The 20,306-nt window shown below is 42.2% G+C and overlaps 1 protein-coding gene across 3 annotated transcripts in view; it reads left to right on the top strand.

Moving 5' to 3' along the window:
* Positions 1–1,087: 1,087 nt before the first annotated feature.
* LOC119476826 (1-phosphatidylinositol 4,5-bisphosphate phosphodiesterase beta-1) overlaps positions 1,088–20,306 on the top strand; it is a 141,703-nt gene continuing 122,484 nt past the window's right edge. For 2 of the 3 annotated variants that reach the window (XR_005204115.1, XM_037750379.1), the window contains exons 1-2: positions 1,088–1,504; positions 6,457–6,534. Coding sequence is in view for 2 of the 3 variants with exons in the window: in XM_037750379.1 (XP_037606307.1) it covers positions 1,406–1,504; positions 6,457–6,534 (177 nt within the window). In the remaining variant the exon portion in view is untranslated. The remainder of the gene's footprint in view (positions 1,505–6,456; positions 6,535–20,306) is intronic. The other variant, XM_037750378.1, reaches the window with a different exon arrangement.

The following is a 20,306-nucleotide window of genomic DNA, read 5'->3' as shown; positions in this document are numbered from 1 at the left end:
TCAATTGCCCAAAAGCACATTCAATCACCATTCGCCCTCCACATATTTAATGTGTTCCCTGCTTTGGCCTCCTGTGACTGTAACATGACGTCATCGTTTCCCAAACGCTCCATTTTACACGTCCACACTGACACAAAGTGACCTGAGATCTGCACCTTAGAAGGCGTTTTCAAAAAACATCCGTTTTTGTGACCCAAAACTCTGTTTGCGTGTGGACGAGGGGCCAAAACGTAGAGGAAAATATCAGTTTTTAAAAATATCTGTATACGTGTAGACAGAGATGGGTTTTTAAACAGTCCAGAGATTCAGCAGCTCTAATAGATTGGGTGAGGTGATTCCAGAGAGTTGGGGCTAAGACAGAAAAGGCCTGATCACCTATTGTTAAAGGTCCCATATCGTGCTCATTTTCAGATCCATACTTGTATTTTGTGTTTCTACTAGAACATGTTTACATGCTCGAATGTTAAAAAAAACACGTTATTTTCCTCGTACTGTCTGCCAGAATATGCCTGTATTTACCCTCTGTTTGAAACGCTCCGTTTTAGTGCATTTCAATAGAATTGCTAGACCTTGGGTCCATGTTTACTTATTGTCAGCTGATGACATTCACATACACTGCAACAGGAAATAAACTGAGACACATTTAGAATGTTTACGTTTAAAACCGTGTAATGGTCTAAATATTGTATATTTGTGACATCACAAATGGACAGAAATCCTAACGGCTTGTTTCAAACGCACAATTTCTGAATACGGGCTGTGTTTATTTCTCTGTATATTGAGCGCTTTGATACTTTCACAGTATTTATATATCACTTAAACCTGCTTTATGATATAAAAGATGTGAAAATCTCACTTTTTACAATATGGGACCTTTAAGTGTTTTTTTTCACACTCTTGGCTTCTCATGTGCTCAACATCTTTGGGTACCACTTATTAACCACCATCTTGCCTCGGACGCACGGAGGCGCTAGATCACTTCAAGCATCGATCCTGTCCCTGCATGGACTTGGACAATATGAAACCAGACGTGTAACTCATTCTCTCTCTCCCTCTCTCTCTCTCTCTCTCTGTCGCTCTTCCTCTCTCCTCGTCTATGTTTTAGCTGCATGTCGCTCAGTCAGTCAGTCAGTCCAGTCAGTTAGTGGCCAGTCCAGTCCGCTGCGCCTGCGTCTGCGTCCTCCTCCACACAGCTCTCCAAAAGCCGAGACGCGCCACCACCACCACCGCCGCAGCAGCAGCAGCAGCCAATGTGGGCATGACATCCTGGCAGCAGCAGTAGTGGGCTTCCGTCAGCCTCAGATCACACTAAGGAGAAGAACAGCACTAAGAGTAGAAGAGACAGAGTGAAGTGACTGGTTTCCTATACCCCCCTGCCGTGCGTCGGGAAGAGTAAGACGAGTCAATGGCAGGGGCTCAGCCTGGAGTTCACGCGCTGCTGCTCAAGCCGGTGTCCGTGCCAGAGAGCCTGAGAAGAGGCAACAAATTTATGAAATGGGATGATGTAAGTAATGGCGAGAGAGACATTGGATGTTTTCCTACACGCTTTACTTTGCATGCATATATGCTACAATAGGATGCATTACACAATCTATATATATATAAATGCAACAGTATAGCCAACAGATTGTCAGAGCATGGAGACCTGCACTGTCTGCATCTGTCTGGCTCCTCTGGTTAATGGTAGAAAGAAATGCAGCAGCTATATACTGACATGTGCTTTGTTTACATTTCCCCATATATATATGTGTGTGTGTGTGTGTGTGAGTGGGTGCGTGTTTGACAGTGTTTGTGTGTGACAATGTGTGCTCATTAAATAACATGAAATATTTGAATTCCCCCCCTTCACTGGAAACGTTTTATCAATTAACTCCAATTTTATTATTTATTTTATTTCCATTTTTCTTTATTTATGTTTATAGCTTATTTTGTATACTGTATATTGGTAGAAATTCAATTTTTTTTATTCTTAGTTTATTCTAACGTTTTTATCTACCTCTTTTGTATTATACGGTTTGACTTTGCAAATTCCTGGTGTATACCTCTTACACCTGGCAATAAACACGATTCTGATTCTGATTCTGATTCAATGAATTGGTGGATCGCAGTGGAACCAACAGACACGAGTTGAATGATCGTGCTTTTCTTGGTTTCGTTTAGCTGTCTAGCCGTAGTGAAATGACCTTGATTCTAATTGATTCCACGCTCCTGTTGAGTAGATACAGTAGTATCCTTGTAACGGAGCACTATGGCGCACTGCACCTTCCACCCCCCCAAAACACCACATCAACACATCCCTCTGTGCGAACAATGAACCTATAACGCTGTTGTGCTTCAAATTGAATTTCATCTTGAGTGACCTTAATGGTTCTCATCACCTCCTATGCTGTCACTATAACAGCTCCTCCGTATTGTGGAAAGGACTTTCTGTGATATTTCTTTTGCTGCATGCAGCCCCCCATCTTTTCTCATTTGAATATAGCTGCTCGCATTCCTCTGGTTTCTCCAAAACCTTCATGCATCTTTATTGTATGAGCATATGAGAATGAATATAATGAGCAGAATATGAGCACAGTCATGATTGCTTTCATTCTAAGGGGGGAACGGGTTTGCTCTTTTCCCCTCACTGAAAAAAATGCAGAGTGATGTGCTGTTCACAGTGAGTTTATTGCCTTTGTATGAAAGTATTGATAAAACAAGCATCAAGGCTGATCAAGGATCACATAGGATTAGAGCTGCGAGGATTAATCGATTTGAGTCATTTTTGAAAACAAAAAAAGTCAAAATTTTCAGATTTCAGCTTCTTAGATGTGAATATGTTTTGGTTTCTTTATGACAGCAGACTGAATATCTTTGAGTAGTGGACAAAACAAGACATTTGAGGACATCATTTTGGGCTTTTTAACATTTTCTGACATTTTATAGACCAATCGACTAATCGATTAATCCAGATGATAATCAACAGATTAATCAACAATGAAAATAATCTTTAATTGAAGCCCTGTGGTTAAATCATACATGTAGATTAGCGTAGACATTCAGCTGTTGGTAACAGACAGTGCCGCACTGTGTGACATTTTGAATTATAGCGTTATGCGATCATCCTAACAAATACACAGTGAAATTATTCACTGAGCTCAGGTGATTCAAGCACAGCGCAGATGGCATTAGTGTTATAAGAGTGTGAATGTGGTCACTGCAGATGGCACAGAGGAAATTATGCACACTCGCAAACCTGCCGCTCTGTCAATCATCAATCGTACGCACAGATAAGAGAACTTGTGTATTTCCTTTAACTAGTAATCACTAATGAGAGCTCACCCCTTGAGCTCTCTGCTTGGTATGTTGTGAGAGGTGTGTGTGTGTGTGTGTGTGTGTGTGTGTGTGTGTGTGTGTGTGAGAGGTGTGAGTCTGTTTCCCCTAACAGCCGTGTTTGTGTACTGTAGTTTGTACATGTGGGCCTGTCTCCAGAACCAAACGCCCGCCAGGCCTTTCCTGTGAAAACACACAGACGTACGAACAGATACGTTCTGTTTCATTTCCCATGCACTCCTTCCTTCCTCTTTCCTCTCTCCGTATCATTACATGGAAAGAATCACAGAGGAATACCGTGACAGACGGAGAGAGAGATAAAGCTATAATACACCGTGAGTGAAAAAAGGATTGAATTAAACCATTTTTCTTCTTATCGTGGCTTTGGATGTTGGGGCTCCACTCTCACCTCTCAACAGGAAATTGTACAAGAAATTACAATATTTGAATGTGTCAGTGAAAATTACAGATTTTGTCTCGCCGCTGAGCACACTGCGGAGGCAGAAAACGTGTTAAGTTTTGTTTACTGTGTAAGGATGGCATACTGTACTGTCAACACAGCCATGAGTTTCCAGGAGCAGACTGTCTGAAGCAGCGCAGACTTCGGCGCACACCGCCTGCTCGTCGGCTGTTGAAAAAGAATAGAGGAGCAATCGGAAAAGCTCTCCAAATGTTTGTGAGATCCTCGAAGTCCCAGACCTCCCCAACTGGCCTCACACAGACGTGCACATACACACCTTGTATTTTTCTCGCTGCCACTTGCAGACAGCCGGCTGCTGCTGCTGCTGCTGCTGCTGCTGCTGCTGCTGCTGCGGCTCATGAAATGCCTGGTTGTGGTTTTAAACACTGCCTGGATTGTATTTGTTAGTCAGTTCAAATGGCACATTCAGCACCAATGGGTGTCATAATGCTGCTTTCTGTTAAGAGAGAATAGCCGGACATCCGAGGCCTTTAGGAAAGGGACCTTTCGTCTTGAAAAATCACTGAGAGCGACTGGAAAGATGTGAAATATGTGAAAGACGGCTCATGTAAGCAGAGATTTTTATAAGCTTACGTTTATATCAGGCAAATGGTGCGTACTGAATAAGATATCATCGGGCTCCACAGGGGAGCCTAAACTCCTTTTAAAAAGTAGTAGAATATGTCATTAGCATACAAAACAGAAATATGCTGCGCTCAAATCTCCTCTCTACTGCACCCCCTCAGGTGATAGCTAATGGTACAAACTCTTCACTTAAAAAATATACAACGTCTCATGCCTGGGATCGGTTCCCCTCGGGGTGTTTGTACTTTCGCAAGTCAGTCACTAATCTCATCTTGTTTCAGTAAAAAAGCAGGCTGCTGCTCACGCCTAATGTTTTTCCCATTAGTGACAAATCCTCAAAATGGTCAAATAACAATAAAAAGCACGAGCAACAGGTAGTAATCTCGGCAAATCACTCCGATCTGTAATCCACAAGGTTACAAGTACATGTGTTTTTTTTTTATATATGTGCAATACCCATGAGAAAAGCTTCGCTAAGAGTCCATAATGGCTTAATGTGTTTGTAGTGGTGTCCATGGAGAGTTAGGACATTAAGAAAGATGCTGGTGAAAATGACTTCTCTCACATCATTAGGCAGATTCCCAGCGCTCTCAAGCCGTCTCTCTGACATCACCGATAATCCATCAATCGCCACATCCTCGCCACTGAGTGAATTCTTGACTTGACCCACTCTAAAATGACTGATCCAACTCATTACCATTTTACAAAGTTTTCTAGGAGTAAGCGATGCTTTCATGGATGATGGGAAAGAGATATTAATCTGTAAAAACTAAATTGAAGAAATTGGATTTGATCAGAGATATGGGACTGCGGTTGGTATGAGATGCTGTATCCAAGAACTGCGAACATGGGGCTTTTTTCCCCTGCCCTCGGGCTGTAACTGTGTGCGAGTATGCAGGATGCGTTCGGCGGTATGAGCTGCGTCTTTTGTCATTCAATCAAGCCTGCAAAGATTGTGCAATCATGTGAACAGAACCAAAACGATTCCTCTCGAGTCTCTAATAGATTTCACGGGAATGATGGGGTTGCCATGGCAAACGACACTATCGCAAATGCCTTTTGATGCGGCGACTTACATCGAACGAGTCGCTTGTTTACTTTCCGCTCACTTCCCTTTTTTTCTTTCTCTCTTCTTTCAATTCCTCCATGGGTTCATAAAGGGGTGGCTCTCGCTATTGGTCAATCATGGAGCAGGTGTGCCAGGTTCCGTAAACTGTGATTGTGATTTCAGAGCACTAATAGTCGGCTACACGTCGACACAGACTCCTCCGCTGTCTGTTAGCTCCCAGCTCAACCCTTTCATGATATCCAAGTCACACAGGGTCGCACCCAAGTATGACAAGCGCGCAGCAGATGCAGACCATTAGCCATGTCTCCCAATGCTGTGAAAGGGACATCATTAGAAGCCTCATGAAGACACTTTGAAGATTTTCTTGCTCTGTGCAGCAAATGCGGCTTCCATCTCTCTGATCTCACAGCCATGGCTGATTGAGGAGGACAATATGCCACTGTTGTGCTGAACCGCGGCCGCTGTGGACACAGAAAAAAAAAAAAAGCAAAGGCTCTTTCTTTTTATAGAAGCATCCAATAATATCTGGCGTTGCCATGTATGCCTCAGGGTCAAACTGTGCGAGTGTGTGTGCTTGTGTGTCTGTGTGTCTGTGAGCCGTCTGAACTGTGGGAAAGCATTTGTCAGTTACAAGAGGGGAAAAATGGAAACATCAGCTGTGAAACAACCTACCGTTCATGATTGAAGGCTTCTCAAATGAACACACACACACACACACACCAGGCTCCTTGGTCATTTGTGGTGATGCCAGTTCATGGTGGGAAAGTACCCTAGAAGGAAATGGTTGCATGCATGCTCACAACATAACCAACACTTTTAATGTCATTTCAGATTCTGGTATGCATGTGGTATTACAAGAACTAGGCTTTGATCCTGGGAAGTCAATTAATTGGTTTACCCAGAGAATATTCTGCCATACACACAAAAGCATGCACTCTTGTAAAAACACAGACTCAGACAGGGATACACGGGCGAAAGCAGACACACACACACATTGACTCCAGATGTCTTTTTCTTTGTTTTCCTCCAGGATTCTACCACTGTGACCCCGGTGACTCTCACCGTCGACCCCAAAGGTTACTTCTTGTATTGGACCGACCAGAACAAGGTGAGACAAAGTGCACCAACTCAATTGTTTGAGCCCTTTCAGATCAGATCAAAGATGAAAGGCAAACCAAATTTAAAGCTTATTAAGCAGCAAGACACCACACAACAGTTTCTACTCCTCTGAGCCCAGATTCATTCAAAGTTATAACAGCAGCACTAATTGTTTTCTTTTATCTCAGTATTGAAATGCTAAACCTCAAATTAGCACAGATAAAATTTACATTATACAAGGTATTCAACCTGGACTATGTGCTTACACATCTGATTGGTCGACGCAGGATAGTTTGCATTGCATCGCGGTAAAAATAAAGCCAGGTATAACTGTCTTGCTGTTCTCCTTGTGTATTTTCAGCCTGGTCACACGAAAAGGCGTGTGAATGACACGATAATGCCCAAGGAAAAAGTGTGTAATAAGAATGCTGTTCTTGCTTTAGATGTGTCATTTTCACGCTATGTAGTCTGTACTGACTGCAATGTAATGACATAAAATAAAAGAGGAGAAAGGCCACTAATGGCGGGTGGAAGGGGAGTGGAAGTGGAATGGGTACAACAAACACAAGACTTTCAACCAGGAGTCTGGTGATCGAGGCTGGTGTTTTGTTTGTGTTTTGTTTTGTAAGTTTCAAAGGTTTATGTTTTCCGTAGTGATGTTACGTACTTATTTTAAGGCCAACCATGTCTGTTTTCATAAACCTAACTTAGTGCTTCTGTTGCCTAAACCTAAGTGAGTGGTTTTGTTGCCCCCTGCTGGTACTGCACCTTCTTATACTCGTGTAATATTCACGCTAATGGGCAACCTCCGGGTCTGAGAAGTGAAGCCAATGTGAAAGTGCCTTAAACCTGCATTCTTTCTAACAGCCAGCAGGGGGCGACTCCTCTGGTTGCAAAAAGAAGTCAGATTGTATAGAAGTCTATGAGAAAATGAGCCTACTTCTCACTTGATTTATTACCTCAGTAAACATTGTAAACATGAGTTTATGGTCTCAATCTCTAGTTTCAAGTCTTCTTCAACACAGCATGATGTTCATTTAGTGCATTATGGTCCCATTTAGAGTCAAATAGACCATAAAGCAGGGGATGTTTTATGGAGTGGCAACCTTGTGATTGACAGGTCGCTACCACGGCGTTGTCCGGTCTGGGACTTGTCCGTGTTTTTGTCTTACAACTTTAACCCCTTCACAGTGTGTTTTGATGCTATCCTCTGGTGGAGAGGCAGGTCTATGACACGCTTTGGCGTGATTATCGGGTTGATATTTTACCCGGAGGCCTCTGTGCCTTGAGCACCCGATGTGCTAACACCGTGATCTCATTGAAATGAATGAGGAAGCTTGCGTTTTTCCATTGTTGAATGCTCTCTGGTAGTAGAGGAGGAAGTAAAGCCCAGACGCAATTTAAGTGTAAGAAGCTTTTGATGTCCTCTGACTTGTTTACATCCTGATGATTGACAGGGGGAAAGTACCGAACGGCTTTCTGTTTAGTTAGTCTGGAAGTGAAAGTGAAAACGGCCTAACATTCTTATTTTGTTTGGAATGAATCTAAGCAGGTGTCAGCGGAAGAAAGAGAGCCAATTGAGTGTGCATTAGGCACAATTGAAAAAAATAAAATGAATACAATATAGTCTCTCCTCCCAATGTGTGTCCGCTGTCAGAGAATTGATATCTGTAGTATTTGAATTGTGTTGATTTGGAATGTTATAGTGCTCGAAGAGCTGCTGTATTTATTACCATGGCATCATTCGTTTACAGACAGTTTCTTGAAACTATCCAACTTTATCGACTTATCGTCATCGTCATCGCACGATCCGGCACTCATTACCATGGCAACACCATTAGAATTCTGTGATGGCCACGTTAGGCCTACCAGTTGTAGTAATTATCGCAGGACAGCGAGGATTATTAGAGAAGGATCAGAAGCGCTCTGACAAGTTTGTGTTTGACACGTCCACTTGTCATTGGTAGCCATTTTTGATTGTGTGCTTGATGACACCGACTCATCTTTCATTCATAATCTTAGTGGCACACCAGTGGGGGAGGTTCCTACTATCCACTCTGACTTAAGCCAGTTAAAGAGCAGCGCTGGAAAAAAAACACAGAAATCTGAACTGCTGCACCTGCAGAGCTTAACTTGACACCTGTGAGAATATTCCATAGTGCATTGTATGTGTGTTTTTCTCCCCTCCCCAGTTATGTCAAAGGCTTTCATAATAACCAGGAACAAGGTTGTGAAACGTAAGATACCAGACGCTATCGGACTCAGTAACCTTGTCAAGCATGTGACTTCCTCTCGGTTTAACCTTGAAAGTGTGTACACAATTTGCAGAGAGGCTAATCCAGTTTGGTGAAGATGTTGTTTGCTGTGTTTTTTCTTTGTACCTACAGCGTCAGTACAAGTCGGCCTATCCGGCGCCTCCATTCTTTAAAATCCAATCCGCCTTCCAAACAGCTCGACGGGCGTAATGTGTTCCTGTTCTATTTGTGCGTACAACTGTATCAGCAAAGGCAGTTAGAGGTAGACTAATTAATAGCTGCCATTGATTTTATGTTTGCCAAGATGAGGGCATTTCACTGCAGCCATACCAGAGCACAGGCAGGAGTGCTGACCGAGACTTTACCTCTGTGCACACACACACCTCCATACACAGACATGCGCATACACATGTCTTTTACGAGTGTGCTACTCCTGTTTCGTAACAGAGAAAGGATGTTGAAACCTACTGTAAATGAATACACTATATGTGGAAAAAGATGTCTTCAGAGCCTATATGCAGTTCTACTAAACAATCAATGAGGAAAGACTTCCCTGTCTGGAAAGAGAGAGACAGACATAACCGAGTTTTGTATGATGAGGCTTTCGTGTGTGTGTGTTTACGTGTGTGGATGTCTGTTCTGTCTCTCAGCATTAGGAGCAGTCCTGCCGTCGCACACGTAATAACTCAAATTGATACCAAGCGGCGCACGGACAAAACTCTATTAGGGCATAAAGGAAAGGCCGCCCGCTATATCCCTCGGTGCCACGGTCGACACAAAAGTGCGTTTGTATGTGTTTATTAAGTCTTGTCTCGTGTTTTCGCTCGAGTCTATTCGCGATGCTATTGCACATCTGTTCAGCAGACCAATTTAAACAGGCTGCGATGCTGTGTCCAGTTGTTATGTGTGTGTTTGTTAGAGACTCGGCCTGATGGCCTGCAGAGTAAAAGCATTCCTCGGATTCTTCAGAAGCACAGCAGAACTGTTCTCAGTGTGCCTACTGCGCTTTCAAAACCCACATTGTCACCGATGTTTTTTTTATTACTATTTACTGTATTTTCGATTTGACTATTTACTGAAGGCCTTGAACCAGGGCAAACGTTTTATTTACTAAATATATTTTAGTTAAGACTATTTGTTGACTCATGCTGTCTCAAATACCATTTTAAGGCTATTAATAGTGTGTATCAGCCTCCTGGACTTGAGTCATGTGATTTGAGCTCTAGTGAGACTTGAAAGTCAAAATTAATCTGATTACTTTCGATTTGACTTGACGAAATGAAAACAAAAAGACTTGCAGCTCGACCTTGAATTTAAAGTGGCAATCCCTACTAAAGATTTCAGTCCTGGTTGGTTTGGCGGCACTCTAATTACTGGTGGTAACAGTTCAGTGCGGTTCAATACTACAGGTCCCAGAATCGTGGGGGCAGCAAAACAAACTATTGTCATTTTAATAAAGAAGTCAGGCAATAATTGACCTTTTTCCATTATTCGTTATTCTGTGAGCAAATGATTTTCTGCTGCACACTGCATGAGTCTGCGAAACAGCTAAAGTGAAAGCAGTTGTTTACTGTGCTGAGCAGTTGGAGGTGTGCAGCCTGTTGCCTGCAGCTCTTCATCTGACAGCTCAAGAGACTGTTTCATTACTCCCTGCAATATTTCAAACTGATCAGCTGTCAACTGTTTTGATGGAACGTTAGCGGTCAGTGTCCAGCACTCTAACAGACTCATTGCATTTCCTGTGACTATTTCATAATAAACGTCAACTCGTGTTTCACCAGTTAATCCTACAGTAGGAAGAATGTTTTTGGCATCATTTGATAAAAAAATCCATAATAACCTTTAAGCAATTCAAGTGTTCAGAGAGAAAACTAGACTTCTGCACCTCCTCATGGCTCTGTGTTCAGGCTTTAAAAAATTTAGCCCGTGACGGGAGACTTTTGCCAATCACAGGTCATTTCAGAGAGAGAGCGTTCCTATTGGCTGTGCCCTGGCTGGTGGGCGGTGCTTGGTATTTCCACAACTGATCTCAACATGGCTTCCGGGTCACAATCTTTCTCATTTTACAGCTAAACAGTACACTACAAGATGTTTCTGAAAACATTTGAGGCGAGAAATAGGCATTACAGTAACAGAATATTGATTCATATTTAATCAGTGCTGCCTAGTTTGACCGTTTGATTGGAGTTCGCGAGTGATTGACAGCTGCTCAGAGATGGCAAGGCTCCAGCTCGGCTCTGATTGGTTGTTGTCCTCCGGTCTGTGAAATCTTGCAGATGCCATTAGGAGCACCGGAGGACACAGAGGCACATGATGTTTTTTTCAGATTACCTGTCTCATGCACTACTGTCAGGATATAGTGACCGTGTTATAAAAATAACTTTTTTTAATCATATTTGCTCCATTTCTACCCACTGCTACTTTCACAGACTTTCATTTTAATGAAAATCTTCGAGATTGCCACTTTATTGGCAGTGACCTTTTGACTTGGTATGACTTAATAACCCCCACAAGCCCAAATGATGGTATAAGAAAGTGCAGCAAATGAACTCTCCATTTCTCTGCCAGTGGATATTCTCTGAATAAAGAGACAGTCACATTAGTGCGAGCAGGAGGGAAAGGTGCAGACAGACAAAAGAAGGTGCATCAGACTCACATTCAAATATAATGTCTGTGGTCAACAGCAGCATTCAAAACATACAGTTAAAAAAATACCGTCTGAAATTTGAGGCTGCACAAACAACAGGAAGCTGAGGATAACATGAATGTTCTATGGCCAGCTGTGGCTTAAGCTAACATTAACTAAGAGCTGAGCTTTTAGTATTAATAAACAATCAGCAATGTAAACGTTAGCTGTCTGTCATTGTTCGGTGGCCAGCAGAAAAATTATCTTAACGTTGCTAATTCCACAATGTGACTTGCAAATCAGTGACTTTGTATACAGTATGTTGACGTGTGGGACTGAAACACTGAGACGGAGCGAGGGGAAGGGTGATAGAAGGACATTGCTGCTAATCCCCAAGTCTGTCTTTTCCATCTAGTCATGAGTTCTGCAGTCAGAGTCTGATCCAAGCAGTGGACTTCAGCCATGTTTTAAGGTCAGAACGGCAAAGTTTAGTTTGATAGCAGTGAAGACTCAATGTCAAATCTGTTTAGGCGTGATGTTCTTTGCCTTTTCTTCCTGGCTGGCCTTTCAGTTGATGACTCAAGACTCAAAACCTCTAGTTTCATCTTGATGCCTTTGTTGTAGTCATTGCAAGTTGTGCGGACGATACGGCACAACTTCAAACACCGTATCCTGTGTGCAGAAAATGCAATAAGATGCTTTTATTGATTCTTGATTGAGTGTGTCAGGGTAATCGAGGTGACTTAACGATGGCGGCAGCCCAGGAGACGAGCGAAGACACCCTGGATTCAGAGATGAGCTTAATTAGATTTTTCGCTTCCCTCCCTCCTCCACTAGTAAAAACGCTTGCCAAAACAGGAGCTTGAACAATGCTACTCCTGTTGAAGATAGTTAATATGGTCTGATATAGTTGAAGGGTGTTGCACAATCTCTTCCTTTTATTCTGTGGATAAAAACAGGTGCAAACTGTGTGAATCGTAGCGGAAGCTCTGTCTCCATCTCTGCACACTGCTGTATTTTTAAACAGGGCATACTGCTATGTAAACTCTTGAAGTCATAACTCTCCTTTGTTTGTATGTGTTTGGTTCAGAGTCCATTTGCCCCGGATTTTTGTGTTTCTGCATGCTCCCTCCTTCACCTTGAAAGACCCGCTGTTTTGTATACACACTCGCACAACAACAACAATCCAGATGATGCCTTTAATAATAGCGATGGTGACCATGACAACATCAGTAACAATAACATCATAGCAAAACAGAAATGTGCAAACTCAATGTAGATGAATACAACATTGTGACCTTTTGTCAGCATATTCCCATCTTACATTAGAAAGACATTAACCATATTCACACTTGACAAACTTGAGACCTCAAAAGAAAGGGAGGATTTCAAAACAAAAGCGGGGGGGGGGGGGTTAGGGTTTCCTGCATTCTGGTGACTTTAAAAGAGTGAAAATAACTAAATAATAAGTACACTTCAACAGCATTTTTGTGTTAAACTTTTGATTTTACCTTTAACTTCCAGGGAAGACAACTGAATAATTCGCCCCTCTGGTGTGAACTTGGCGTGTGAATCTCTGGCATAAACTAATATTCATCCGTTTTTATTTATTTATTTTTTCTCCTGCTTGAGTATTTCTTTCTCTTAGTACTCTCCATTTCTCTCTGCTTCTCTCACTCACTGAAGGTCCTTTCAGACACAATGCGGCAACGGCACCACTGTTCTCTGAAACCCGTTATTTCCAATGGCTTGCGCTGCGCCACGACGGCTTTTTGCTGTGTCGAGAAAAGCCCAACTTTGGGCGCTGCGCGCTGTGGCGAGCAAAGCTTAAACATGAGCTCAAACTGCGCTGTGTTGAGAGCATAGACTGTTCTCTGCCGCCGGGAAACGACAGTTGGTGTAGCTCTATTGTCGTCCAGGTGGAAACAGTAGGGATTATACACACTGTTCAGTTCCAGAAACAGGCTAAGATAACGAAAAGCAAAAAAAAGTGGGAAATATTTACCATAAACCGGGAGAGGGCAATGAAAGACGTCATTATTGTTGGAGGAATGTCACTAAATCTTATGGAGTATCACTGTGAAAAGAGTAACAAAAGGGAAGAAATAGCGATATTAGCTTTTGCACTACTTTGTACTGAAAATTCACGAAGAAAAAATAAAAAGATATTGATGGAGACATCTTAAATAAACACTCACGTTTTGGCCTGGTTTGCCTAGTGATGTCATTTTCTGAGCTTACCAGACTGTTCTATTATTTGCCTTTAACCACTTAGTCATTATATCCACATTACTGATGATTATTTATCAAAAATCTCATTGTTTAAATATTATATCGAGGTATTTGGCTAAAAATATTGTGATATTTGATTTTCTCCATATCACCCAGTCCTAATTTGCAGCGAACGCCATGACCAAAGTTGTTGTCCTTCCTTCTTCAGTCAGCTAGGTTCCCAATTGGCTATCGTTCTTTCCTACGTGACTTCTTCATCGGCTATCTCTGGGTTCCCCACACACAATAGGATATCCGATCATAAATATTGAACATGTTTATTATTTACAATTTGAAATCGAAGATGGACTTCTGAACAGATCAGGAGATGTAAAACACACTCTGATCCTATCTTACATCACAGGAATATCTGGAAAGATGATCTGGACACCATCAAAAAATCTGAGTTTTACTGACGATTGTCGGGAGGGGGAAATCGGGCCCAAAATCGGCTTGATTCTTGTGTAGTGTGTACCCAGCATTAGCTATTAAAAACACAACCCTCTGGTGAGGTGCTTTCCCTCATTCAAGGAAAAGTACACCACACTTAAGAACAAGGAACTTGAAAAAACTTCCTTGAGTTCATTGTTCCTTTTTGCAGCAACACTTCCTTTTGGAGTTTGGCAACAGTTCTGCATCATTGGCTTTGAAACGCTTTTGTTAAACTGTTTTGGTCACAGACTAGCACATTTTTACAGCTTCTATTTTGAGAATGACTGTTTGGCTTCCACAAAAATAGTTTGCCTCTGAGTTACTCGACACAACCCGTTATTGTAATGACATAAGTCACCAAGTCCTCATTTCCATCCTCCACTATACTTTACATATACCAGTTACAGTGCCAAAGTAACCAGAGATCAGCCTGTATTTAAGCCATACATGTATCTGTCATTCTTCAAGTAACTCAAGTAACTCACATGCATCAATGCACGTAGCAGCACCCAACTCAACACACCCATACACCAACCTCACACGTGTAGGCACCCGCATACCAACATTCCTGTAATGCCCGACCAGGAACAGGTGTTTCTTGCGTAGATTCAAAATAATTTTGTCTGCTTTCGAGGGGAGGAGCTACTCAACACTGAGAGGTGGACTGACTCAGTCAAATTAACAGCCTTTTGGTTTAGTTGCCATGGTTGCCATGCGACAGCACACACCTTGGAAATGTCACGTTCTCTTTTCGGCCCCCGCTCATATTCTGGAGAATGCTGCCACCACTTTGAAACTGATATCATTGTTTCCGTGTGTGTGTGTGTGTGTGTGTTCTCCTGAGCGCGCTGTGGTTATAACAAAAAGGTTAAATGCTTTCTCTCGGGAGATTTATATTTCAGCAGTGTGCCAATTTCAGGACATTTGCTGGACAAGCACTCAGCATATGGCATTGAATGATGTTTGGAGGTGAAAGACAGTTCACCCCGGGCCAAAACCAGACTCGCGCACTTGGCAGCTGGTTGTGTGCGGGGCATTTCTGAATGAGCCTTGAATTGACCTAATCCAGAGGATGAGTAAGGCTGTTTCGGGTTCATATTAAACCTAACACGCACTTGATGCGCAAACACACACACACTCACCCTCTTCTCTCCGCTCCGTTATAGTGCCGTTCACACATCTGTTTCCCCCAACACAGCAATTTTCTGTGATTACTGAGGCTGCTGCTCCTCCACCACCTCCGTCAGCACTATATGGTAGTGAGAGACGAGGTATAAATCTGCAGCCAATCTTCTGAAAGTGAATTGTGACCTCTGCCAAGTTATGGCCCTGGCACACAGAGGCCCTATTTCATCTGAACCAGCAGTGAGAAACGGAGACAGAGAGAGACGGACAAGAAGATGATGATGATCACGACGAAGAAAATGACGTATGTCACATCCCCTTTGCCAGCTGGGATATGATCAGTTTGTTTACTTAAAGTGGCAATAGATGTTGTTTTTGCTTTAACTTATCATTATGAAGTAAATGATTGCATAATGTAATGGCTGTAGAAATAAAGACACCATCGGTGTTAAGATTGGCTCCCTATAAGCCTCGCTTTCACTATGCAATTGTGTCTGCCATTGGGTACGATCTCCCAGGAAAACGGAGGCTTGATTTATGGCACAAAGGAAGTCAAGTCAAGTCAATTATATAAATATATAGCTCATCACACCAATCACAAATTGGCCTTAGGGGGATTTACAATCTGTACAGGAAGTGCGTCAACTATTGGGCAACCAAAACAGAGGATATCGCTTTTGTTTTCCCCGGTAGCTATCAATAGCTATCCACTGGTGTTTAGAAAGTTTGGAGGAAAAAAACAACTGTGAAAACTCTACCCGGAAAGAGGAAAAGATCCCCGTTGACGGAGGAGGCAAATGAGACGTAGAGGGAGAGAGATAAAAACAGAGGTAAAACGAGAGTGAACCTTGGTCGCTGCTAGGCTCTGAGGAAAACTGACAGCGATTCGGTTGTCTTTGCGACAGCGGCGCCAACAATAATACCACTTGGAAAACACTGAGGGAAATCCATCGTAATTGAATTAATCCATAATTACAAGTGTTGCGACTTCCTTCATATTTTAGTACAGTGACATTATAGACGGGTTTCTGTGCAACCCGTCTATAGACGGCACAGCTTTCAGGGGCTGAAAACACAGCATGTCTAGCAGAGCAAAGCTCCAAAGCAGAGATCACAAGGAGTTGTTGTGCAGTAAACTGCAACAACCGCAGAAAAGATGGATTGAAAATGTTTAATGTTCCGAGGGGATCACATGCCTTTACTAAAAACAGAAGGAGTTTATGGATCCAGGCCTGATGGGCAAAAGCATTTTAGTCACACAGCGCTAGCAAAGCAGCGGGTGGTCATGGCGAGCTGACATGCTCCACAGATCGATAAAAATGAACTGATCAACAACTGGGTGAACGACCCACACTCTGAGGACATTTTTATATATATTTAGCGACTATGCCTTGAAACTTGAAAGTGATGCAAGACTTCGTTATGGCTCTAAATTCTTGTAACATTACGCGACTACGGCGGGGGAAAGCTCTCTCCGGTGCGCCGTAACGTTACATTTTGAAGGGAAGGCATCTGGCAGTCTACCAGGGCAGCAAGACCAAAATCCAAGTCTCCAGTTTTATATTAACATTATACCTGTTGAGGAATCACTAAGGAAAAAGTGTCTGGCAGCGTCCATCAAGAGGGAGTCCAGAGTTTCAACCAAACACACACAGATCCCCCAAGTCAAATCACACTTATGTCTGATCTAACGTTACCCATTTCATAACAGGTGATAATGATAAACAAATCTCATACTAATACGTCATATGATAACGATATCTGGTGGTCGGACACTGCAGGGGTCTAATAAAGTCAACAAGAACGTACAAACAATGGGAAATCTACGTTGATTACAACGGCTGCCAACGTGGTTTAGCCCCCTGAATGTGCACACACAAGAGACCCGTCTATTACAGTGGAAGTTACTTAATTCTGTGTGCAGTTCATTTATCTCCTGTTGCTCATCTTTCTTCCATATGGCCCGGCCCTTTAATCAATTGCTCTCATCATTATACTTTTAAATTGTTAAATATCAATTAAACATGTCTACTAAGCCATGATTTAGCTGCTGCCCTGAGGGATCCACCCTTTGTCAATTCTTTGTCTATTAAACGACAGCCAACACATAATGGTTTGAAATGGCAGCACGCTATTGAATCCATAAAAACATGTTCTGTATCAGATTACATGATTTTGATTGATTGTGGCTCATCAGAAAAAAATGATACCTGTCATTTCAGTTACATTTTGGATTTATTTTTTTAATGGAAACAGTTTTATAGCTGCAAGCAACAGCTGATTAAGTCAAGATCTGTACTGTAGTCACGTAAACTGGCAAAGTCTTGTTGCATTTTGACTTGACAGATCTGCCTTTCCAGCTGTCGGCTTGCATCCAAATGACGGCCAGTATACAGGTCACAAAGTGAGTTTGAAGACTTCTGATGAGCTCTGGATCAAATGACTTCTGCAATGCACAGGTGATAGGAAATACGTTTCAGATGACAAGTGTAAAATTAACCACAGTTACTATCAGGAACAGTAGAGGCCGTGGTGAACTATTTTAACATTGCTAAACTTGTTTAAAGATTGGACTTGATAAGTTATTGACATAAGCAGCACTGCTGATTGTTATTTTGACAGATTATCTTTACTAAAATCAGCTTGTCATGTCACAGGAAATTTTCTAATGTGTGTCTTCAACCGGCTTTCAATAAAACCCGTAAAATGATAATCACAGATAGTCACCCTTACACAATTTTGCTCCCTTGGATGCTGACATCATGCTTAAAAAACAAGTTTTTTACCAAATTCTTTCCTCATGAAAGCTGAGGAAACTCTTTCCACACAGGGTAAATTGCTGACGTTGTGCAGACGTTACTTACAGGAGACACTGTATCAGCCACACAGAGAGGGTAAGGCTTTGTAATCAACCCTGAATGGCTAAAGCTTACAGCAGAAGGTCAGGGAAGGGTTATCGGCCTTAGATGTCGCTGTACTGAGTCTTTATAGGTGTTATTTATTGGTTCTTCATTGTCTTTTGTCACTGTTGCTACTGTAGCACTTAAATATTATGACAGTCAAGCTAGCCACTCCATGCCATGTTATTTGGTAACGGCAAATGTTCCCCACAACGAAATGTTAAACTTGTTTCCACTCTCCACTTTTTATTAGGTGGCATGAACAACATCTTGGCTCAGAGCACCCACCAGAAAACAAGAGAATGTAAACTGTTGATCTGCTTAGCGGGGCAGAACCGTAATGTAGATAAACAGTGGCCTGACTGTGTGTATGTGTGGACTTGGCGTTGTAGAGTGAATCAGTCTTTATCAGAGCTGAGAGTCAAAAGCAGAAAAGTGTTAAAAGAAAAAAAAAAAGCGTTGCCAAACTCTTTTGGATTAGCAGTTCCTGGGTGACTTCAGAAGGCTTTGTTTGCGCTTGAGTTAGCCTCGTTTTTCTCTTTGGATTCCGATTAGGACTTCACTTCCACTGCACTGTGCTGGTCTACGGGTAGACAAATAACATGCTCAAGCAGACACACACACACACACACACACACAAAGTGACACTGACGGGAGGAGGGACATGGTTCTGTTCATTTCCTCTCAACTGGACCTTCCCAGAACTTGGAGCCACAGATCCGGAAAGAGAGAGGGCTTTTTGTCCGTTTAGAGCCTTTTGGCTGATTAAAGGCTCCGTTGGTGCCAACACTGTTCAGTGTGAATCTCTGCCAGGGTAACGGAGGTGACTTATAGCGATGGCAGCGGCTCTGACTGGGCAGCTCAGACACCCTGGATTCAAGTGATAAGCTTAACCAATCACATGGTTTAAAACTGATGTTGAGCAGCAGCAACTGAAGGATAACAGTTACGGCCAACAGCCAGTAATACTATTTAGGGATGTACAGAGGCTTTGTTAGGCTGTGTTAAGAGGGTGTTGATTTAACTAGTTTATTATATGGTAAGACATGCATTTCTCTTATTTTCCTCTACTCTCCTTCAGTGTAGTAACCAACTCCTCTAAACAAAATATTGACTTTGATTACTCAGACTGCTGTTTAAAGGATAACACCGGTATAATTGTAGTATTCTCCTATCTCTGTTATTACTGTCCATGAAGAGTAGACCTGTAAGTAAACCTTGCCTACTGTACCTGAAGTCATATATATATATATATATGCAACAACAGCTGTCAGTGTGTCAGTGTGCTGACTTGACTATGACTTGCCCAAAACTGCCTGTGATTATCATAAAGCGGGCGTGTCTGTAAAGGGGAGACTCGTGGGTACCCATAGAACCACTTTTCATTCACATATCTTGAGGTCAGAGGTCAAGGGACCCCTTTTGAAAATGGTCATGCCAGTTTTTCCTTGCCTCTTTCTTTATATTGTACATTTAATGGCCCTGTGTTGACTGAAGAAAATAAGACTGTTAGAGAAATTAAAATGACTCCCGTTGATTTACTTTGAATTGTTACATCATCAGCAGGCAATCATCTGTAAAAAAGAAGAAAGAAAGAAAATAAAATAAATCTGAAGCTCGTATTACACATTGATGATATAATGACTTTATAACAAAACCTCGTCCTCATCATATAAAATACTTATTGTTAGACTAAGTGCTCGTGTACGGTATGACTTACTGCCAACAGACAGCAGCTCATGTCGGCCCAATCAAGGGTGCTCTGTGTGACTGCCTGTTTAAAATACGACAGCAGAGTGAAGAGGATGATTAAGCTTCTCGTCGTCTCATGGGTCCAGGTATTTATAACATTCATGCCGGCCTATTTCTGGGCCGCTTATTCAAAAGTGATCGCTATTATGTCGATTCATTTCATCTGTTCACACAGAATGCAGTTTGACATTCAGTGCTCAGTATTTGTGTGACGGAGGTGTTTCACACAGTCACAGGAGAAAAAAAAGCAGAGCGGGAAAAGGAAGAGCGAATGAAGAAAGAGTAACGTACCTTGGATGAGGATGACTCAAACAATTACACTGCCTTTCTCTTCTTATTCCACTCACTTGAGCATTGTCAAAAATACTCTCTTATTTCAAGCGTAAAAAAATGTAAGGCTGCGTTTCCGGTGCCAAGGAAA

This window comes from Sebastes umbrosus, chromosome 18, assembly GCF_015220745.1.
Source record: "Sebastes umbrosus isolate fSebUmb1 chromosome 18, fSebUmb1.pri, whole genome shotgun sequence".
Taxonomy (NCBI): domain Eukaryota; kingdom Metazoa; phylum Chordata; class Actinopteri; order Perciformes; family Sebastidae; genus Sebastes; species Sebastes umbrosus.
The sequence above is the reverse complement of the archived record's forward strand: the minus strand, read 5'-3'. Positions and strand labels throughout refer to the sequence as shown.